A 7,996-nucleotide genomic window follows, 5' to 3' on the forward strand; every position below is an offset into this window, starting at 1 on the left:
CCGCCCGCCCGCCCTTCACGGTGCGCGCAGGAGGAAGGGCAAGGAGACGGAAGCAGGAACGGGGGCTTCGGCGGAGGGCCCAGGCGCTGCCTGGCGGACACCCTCGGCTGCGTCCCCGGGGTCCGGACGGCCGCTCGGGCCCCCGGGGCGGCGGGGCAGCGGCTGACGTAGGAAGCGACACGCCCGGCTGCGGCCAACCTGCAACTTTGCGGCGGTCCTAGTCCTGCTGGGAGCTCCCCCGGGGCGGAGGGGCGGGCGTGGGGGGAGAAGGAGGGCGGCGGGCTGCGGGGGGCCGCGCGGGGCGAGGAGTCCGGCGTCCCGGGGCGGCGGCGGCGGCGTCGGCGGCGGGCGGCGCGGCGCATACCTGTCATGGTGCTGCCGGGGGCGCGGGCGGCCGCCGCAGCCGCAGCCGCAGGTTGGTGGCTCGGAGAAGCCCGGCGCTGGAAGCAAGCGCGGCCGGCGAGGAGGCGCGGCGGGAGCGGAGCGTCCGTCCGGAGCGCTCTTATAGCGGCCGTCACGTGGCCGCGCACGCTCCCCGCGCCCGCCGGCATCCTCCGCGGGAGGCGGCCCCGGGACTGCGGGACCTGGGTCCTCGCTCAGCCCTTCCACCCCTGGGGCTGAGCTCCGGGTCCATCTCCGCAGACCCTCTGGTCCAGCTCCTGCTCCCGCGGGGCACCTACCTGGACCGCGCGGGCCTCCGTGTACCCCCGAACCAGGGGTTTGGAGGGGGACTTTGGGACAGAGTGTGGCATCACTGGGCAAACTCCCAAAGAAGCCAAGGGTTAGGGAACCTTCCAAAAAAACCCCAGATCACTCTAGTCAGAATAATTCATCTGAACTGCTTGAATTAAACATAAAGTTTAATTCCAACTTTCTTCACCTAGAATTCCAAATCAGCTTCTGGAAGCATGTCTTAGTGTTCTCACAACGGTTTTGCGGCCTTAACCAAAAAAAAGAATAAATCTTCAGTATGTTGGATTCTCGAAGTCCTCTGCATCAATGAGATATTTAAGTGTTTTCATTTAATTCTCACATTAACTCAATGAAGTAGGTTCTATAATCCTCATTTTACAGATGGGGAAACTGAGGCACAGAAAAGTTACGTTACTTGTCAATGGTCATATCATGTAAGTGGAGAAGATAGGATTTGAACCATGGCAGTTTCCTTACAGAATTGACCTTCTTCGTGCAAGGCCATGATACCTCTGGTACACTGGTGCCCTAAAAGGTTAGTAAATTATGGTAACTGTGGTTGGGTAATACAGTTGTCTAGGGTAATGTGTTTCACAAATCATGAAAAGGTGAATTTGTCATTTTTCTAGGAAGTTGAGAAATAGCTCTCTGATGTGATCACACCCTTACCCTTCTCTCCCCATCTCTTCTACCCCGCCCAAACACACCAGGAAAGCAGCAGCTAGTACAATTCTCTGCAAACAGTAGTTGCTCAGTAAATGCTGAATGGAAGCCAAACAGGAATTTGACAGCATCAGTTGAAATAATGAAATACATGCTTTAGCATAAGTGATTTATTTGTAAAGGTGGTATTGCTATTCTCAAACCATTTATATCACTGTTTCTTCAAGTGTAAGCCTGGACCTCCTACATTAGAATCACTTGGGGCACTTGTTAAAAATGAAAATTTTTGGTCCTAAGCCCAGACCCCTGAATCAGATTCTTAATGGTAGAACCTAAGAATCAGCATTTAAAATGTCACCCTCTGGGAGACTCTCTTGAATCCTTTCCCCCTTCCTGATTATGGCAATGGAGACCACTGATTCACTTGGGAAGACCACCTGGTTACTTGGCATTATAAACTTCCTTTGCAGGAAGTGGAAATGTGGGGCAAAGTTGCAGTGGATGGGTTTCCACTTATTCAAGGCCTGTAGGCTTAGAAGAGTTGGAGCTCTTTAAGGAATATGAAGGCTATAGTTGAATCGCACCTGTCTGGGGAGAGGGAAAACAGAGTGTTGCTTCCAGGTTTGAATTGCTTTTTCCATACTGATAAGTGTACCTGAAAGAGTGAGGTCTCCATCTTTCACCCAGGAACCCTCCAGCCATCAGTGGCCCTTAACCACCTGCTGCTTGAAGTCTAACTATCCAGGCTGGCTTCTGCAGGGTGTGGTTCTAGGGCCAAAAGGGCAAAGCCTGGAGGAAGAGCTGGGGACAGCTAGAACTGGCAAGCTTCCCTTGGGAACAAGCTCCTCTCTGCTCCACCCCACAGTGTGTTTCAGTAAAAGCAGTCACCACAGCCTCCTTTCCTGTGTTTCATGTATATTTACAGAAATGGAAAGTTTACAGCTTTTACCACATTGAGTCAAACGGGCATTTCAAGGTTGCTACAGTCTACTCTTGCATGTTGTCTTAATTGATATTACTATTGGTGACGCACTGACCGGTTTTCCTGAGGCTGTTGCACATTGAGCTTCATAAGGAATGAGATCAAGGCCTCTCAAAATATAATGTGACCATGGATTGCCTGGGGATTTTATTAAAATGCAGATTCTGACTCAGTGGTTTGGGGTGAATCTCTCAGGTGATGCCCAGGCTGTGGACCAACTCTGAACAGCAAGGTATTCGAACATTCTGGATTATAAGGCTTTGCAGGTAGTAGATAGATACTACCTGCAATACTACCTCAATACATGTTGTACTGAGACAAATGTTTGAGATGTTCATTTGTTTATTTTCTCCTGTGAAATTTAAACTTGTAGAATTTCTGATTCTTCAAAGAAAGATTTAAGTTAAAAAAGAAAATCGGTACTCTACATGAGTACACAGAACTTTTAGCCATTTAAATCTATGCTACATGCATAGATTCAGAGCATGGTTGGTCCAAATTAATTTTTAGTTGGCTTTGGAATGCATTATGTAATATTTTGGCAGGATACTTACCTTCCTAATTATGTTTTGTTTAACATAATGCCGAGATCGGTTTGCATTCCCTCGAGCACACACACTAATTGATGGTGGGAGCAACTGACCTGGAAATATATTCCAGAGGAGGGCAACCTGCTGCCCTAAGACACAAACAGTTCCCACAGACAGCCCATGAAATAGATCCACCACATCTGGCCAGACACAGGAACTAACTAGTTAACTAACTACTTAAAAATTTGCCCTTAATTGATAACAAACTAAAAATCCATACCTGGAATTGTTGCCAGTGATCAGAACCCTGATCGTTTCTAATTGGATGCTTCGTTTCAAGAAACATTATCCTTGGAGGCCCAAAGCAGCCCATTCTTTAATTGAGAGCTGGAATCCCAAACTCCACAAGTTGCAAGGGCCTGGTGACTAGTTAACATTGCTTTAAAAAAAGTCTTTACTGAGATATAATTCACACACCATGAAATTCAGCCGTTTGAGGTATACAATGAAATGGTTTTTAGTATATTCACAGATTTGTGTTAAATATCACCACAATCTAAGTTTAGAATATTTTCATCACCCAAAAAGAAACCTATACCTACTTGCAGTCACTCCTCGTTCTCTCCCTTTCCCTCAGCCCTCAGCCAACGACTAATCTTTCTGTCTCTATAGATTTGTCTATAGAGATTTGCCTATATGTGGTCTTTTTAAACTGGCTTCTTTCACTTAGCGAAATGTTTTTATGATTCTTCAATGTTGTGGCATGTATCAGTATTTCTCATTCCTTTTCATTAAGGAATTTCATTGCCAAATAATATTTCATTATATGGATATATCACATTTTAGTTGTCTATTTCATGGGTAAACATGTTGGTGAACATGTTGGTAGTTTCCACTTTTTAGCTATTATGAATAATGCTGCTATGAATATTTGTTTCCAATTTTTTGTGTGAATATATATTTTTCTTTCTCCTGGATATATAACAAGAGTAGAATTGCTAGATCATATGGTAACCCTATGGTTAATATCTCAAGAACTGCCAGACTGTTTTCAAAAGTGTAGATATCATTTTGCATTCCCACTACTATGAGGGTTCTAATTTCTTCACTTCTTAACCAATACCTGTTATCATCTTTTTTATTATGGCTATTCTAATGGGTTTGGAGTGGTATCTCACTGTGGTTTTGACTTGCATCTCCTTAATGACTAGTGATGTTGAGCATTTTTCATGTGCTTATTGGCCATTTGAGTATCTTCTTTGGACAAATGTCTATTCAAACCCTTTACCCATTTTTTAACTGAGTTGATTTATTTTTGAGTTGTAAGAGTTCTTTATAAATTAGGAGTTTGGGATTAACTTATACATACTACTATATATAAAACAGGTAAACAACAAGGACCTACTGTATAGGGCAGGGAAATATACTCAATATCTTATAATAACATATAGTGGAAAAGAATCTGAAAAAGAGTACATGTATATATAAAACTGAATCACTTTGCTGTACACTGGAAACGAACACAACATTGTAAATTAACTATACTTCAATTTAAAAAATCTGGAAAAAAAAAGAGTTCTTTATATATTCTGAATACATATATATCTCTTATCAGATATATATTTCATGCATTTTCAGATATATCTTATATGCATACGTATATGATTTGCAAATCTATCCTCCCATTCTGTGGGTTGACTTTTCTTGATAGTATATTTTGCAGCACGAAAGTTTTACATTTCTACATAGTCAAATTTATTTATTTTTCTTTTTTGCTTGTGCTTTTGGTGTCATATCTAAGAAACCATTGCCTAACCCAAAATCATGAAGATTTACCCCTAAGTTTTCTTCTAAGAGTTTTATAGCTTTAGTTCTTAAATTTAGGCCTGTAATCCATTTTGAGTTAATTTTTGTGCATGGTGTGAAGTAGAGGTCCAGCTTCTTTTTTTATTTATTTATTTTTGGCTGCGTTGGGTCTTAGTTGTGGCATGCGGGCTCTTCGTTGTGGTGCACAGGCTTCTCTCTAGTTGTTGCGCACAGGCTTCTCTTTAGCTGTGGCGCGCGGGCTCTGTAGTTGTGGCGCATAGGCTCCAGAGTGCATGGGCTCTGTAGTTGCGGCACAGGCTTAGTTGCCCTGCGGCATGTGGGATCTTAGTTCCCCAACCAGGGATTGAACCTGCGTCCCCTGCATTGGAAGGTGGATTCTTAACCACTGGACCACCAGGGAAGTCCCCATCTTCTTTCTTTTGCATGTGAATATTGAGTTGTCCCAGCACCATTTGTGGAAAAGACTATTGTTTCCCCTTTGAACTGTCTTGGCACCTTTGTTGAAAATCAGTTGACCATAAATGTGACAATTCTATTTCTGGACTCAATTCTATTACATAGACATATATGTCTATCCTAACGCTAGTTCCATACTTTCTTGATTTCTGCAGCTTTGTAGTAAGTTTAGAATTGGGAAGAGTGAGTTCTCCATTTTTATTCTTTTTTCAAGATGGTTTTAGCTATTCTGGTTCCTTTGCATTTCTGTATGAATTTTAGGATTAATTTATTAATTTCTACTGTAAAGGAAGCTGGAATTTTGATAAGCTTGTGTTGAATTTGTAGCTCAGTTTGGGGAGTATTGTCACCTTAATGACTTAAGCCTTCTGATCCATGAACGTGGGATGTCTTTTCATTTACTTAAATCTTTAATTTCTTTCAACAATGCTTAGTATTATATTGTCTTTTAAAACACATAACAAAACTCAAACAAGTCAGGCCCGTTAGTTGCATAAATCCCACAGGCAGGGCAGTTGATTTTCATATCTGCTAGATACTCTAAATTTATATTCTTGACTAAAATCTGATTATCGCTGAGCTTTACACATAGAACAACAATGTTCTGCCCCATCACAGGACAACCTTTACAGAACTTCACTTTGGCATTATTAGTAGTAATAGCCAACACATACCTGACACTAAGCTTCAACTTTTTTTTTCTTAGTCATCTTTTTTTTTTTTTACTGTTTCATTTTTTATTTTTATTTTTTAAGTTTAATTTTTTTTGGGTTAAAGGTTACTTTCCATTTACAGTTGTTACTATTGGCTCTATTCCCTGTGTTGTGCAGTACATCTCTGAGCCCATCTTAATAGTTTGTGCCTCCCATCCCCTCCCACTACATTGTTTTAAAATGAACTAACTAGTGGGTGACAAAGCCTGTAAGTGCAAAGGGCAGCAAGAACTAAAACATGTTCTCCCAAGAGTGACACATCCCTTTCTCCTCACTACAATACCTGACATGCTTTTGGAGTTTCCAGGCTTTCTACTCAAAAGGCTACCCGCTTCCTCTTGAACAGTCTTCCTGTGCTACAGCCCTGCATAAGCTTCTTATACATATTAAATCATTTAACCTTCCCAACAATCTAATGAGGTAGCCTCCCATCCCCACATTAGAGGTGAGGCACAGAGCTTGCCCAACATTATGCAGCTAGTTATTTATAGAGCTGGGATTGGAACCAGGTGGCCTGCCTCTCCAGTCTGTATTACTAACCACCATTTGGCAATGTGTATAGGTTGCGCACTCCTCAAAAGCTTCAAAAGGATATGTGTATAGTGAAAAGTAACTCTCCCCTGTGACCTTTCCCCCCCAGTTACCATGTTCCCCTCCTAGAGTGGCATTATCTTGACTTTTTCTGTGGCTTTAAGGATGGCACAGGGAACTCACTGTTGTGGCTTTTCCTACGGGCTCTTGAAGAGGTTGGTTGGTGTCTCACAATTTCCTCTTTCAGAGGATCCATGGGAAAATTTTCACATTGGTCTTGGTATCAGAAAGAGTGTTGCACTCCTTAATACTTAGTTTAGTTTTTTCTTGATCTTATAGACATTTTGAGTCACATCAATACGTTTCCCTCTTTTTTTAGGCCACTTAGAGGCCTAGAACAAAATTTGTAACTACTTCCCGTAGTTATTTGGCTCTTCACCCTGCATTTATTTGTGCTTTAACTTTTTTTCTCCATTATTACCCTGCCTGACTTGTTTATGAAGTTGCTGAGATCCTTTGGAAGTGGAGAAGGAATGTGGAATTAATCAGTAAATAATTAAATGATCAGAGGCTTCTAGTGGGAGTAGAGCAAGGAAGATGAAATTTCAGCTCAATCTGGGTGACTCCAGAGGATTTTGTAGTGATTTGTCAGTAAAATGAAAATTCCATAAATTAGAGAGACAGGGTTAACTGATCCACACATGGGAATATCCTTCTGTAATTAGTTTAAAATCTTAAAAAGACAAAGTAATTGCTTGATTTTTCAGTCTTACTTTTATCATTTAGTCTACCAGTAATATAATAAAGACGTGATAGTGGTTAACAGGGAAGGGTAAGGTTGTCCAGGTTCTCAAATATATTTCAATTTTTTTTACATTTCGAATTTCAAATTTGGAACATTTCAAATATTTTTCACCTTTCAAGTTTTAGTGACTGTACTTGTGATCTTTTAGTTGGTGGATTGTCCTGTAAATTAGCTAGTTATAAGACTGAAAATTAAGAGAATCTCTTTGGCAGTTAACTTTTCTTCAAAATGCTTTATGATGGTATAATTTATATACAGTGATTTCACTTTTTAAAAGGATACAATTCAGTGAGCTTTGACAGGTATATACAATCATATAACCATCACCACAATTACCTCCAAAACTTTCCTTTTGCATCTTTATGGTCAATTCCATCCCCTTACCCTGGCAAACGCAGCTCTGATTTCCATCCATATAGATTTGTTTTTTCTAGAGAAATGCAATCATACAGTATGTAGGCTTTTGTGTCGGGTTTCTTTTACTTAGCATAATGCTTTTGGATTTATTCATGTTGTTGAGTATTAGTGGTTCATTCCTTTCTGTTGCTGAGCGGAATTCTTTTTTTTTTTTTTTTTTTGCGGTACGCGGGCCTCCCTCTGTTGCGGCCTCTCCCGTTGCGGAGCACAGACTCCGGACGCGCAGGCTCAGCAGCCACGGCTCACGGGCCCAGCCACTCCACGGCTCACGGGGCCAGCCGCTCCGCGGCACGCGGGATCCTCCCAGACCGGGGCGCGAACCCGGTTCCCCTGCATCGGCAGGCGGACGCGCAACCACTGCGCCACCAGGGAAGCCCAA

General features: G+C 42.3%; 1 protein-coding gene across 1 annotated transcript in view; it reads right to left on the reverse strand.

Annotated features, from left to right (window-relative positions):
• GYG1 (glycogenin 1) overlaps positions 1-566 on the reverse strand; it is a 38,131-nt gene extending 37,565 nt beyond the window's left edge. Inside the window, exon 1 of the mRNA XM_024131843.3 lies at positions 365-566. Within this exon, the coding sequence (XP_023987611.1) occupies positions 365-551 (187 nt within the window). The 5' untranslated portion in view covers positions 552-566. The remainder of the gene's footprint in view (positions 1-364) is intronic.
• Between the last annotated feature and the right edge of the window lie 7,430 nt (positions 567-7,996).

This window comes from Physeter macrocephalus, chromosome 1 (genome assembly GCF_002837175.3).
Source record: "Physeter macrocephalus isolate SW-GA chromosome 1, ASM283717v5, whole genome shotgun sequence".
Lineage (NCBI taxonomy): Eukaryota > Metazoa > Chordata > Mammalia > Artiodactyla > Physeteridae > Physeter > Physeter macrocephalus.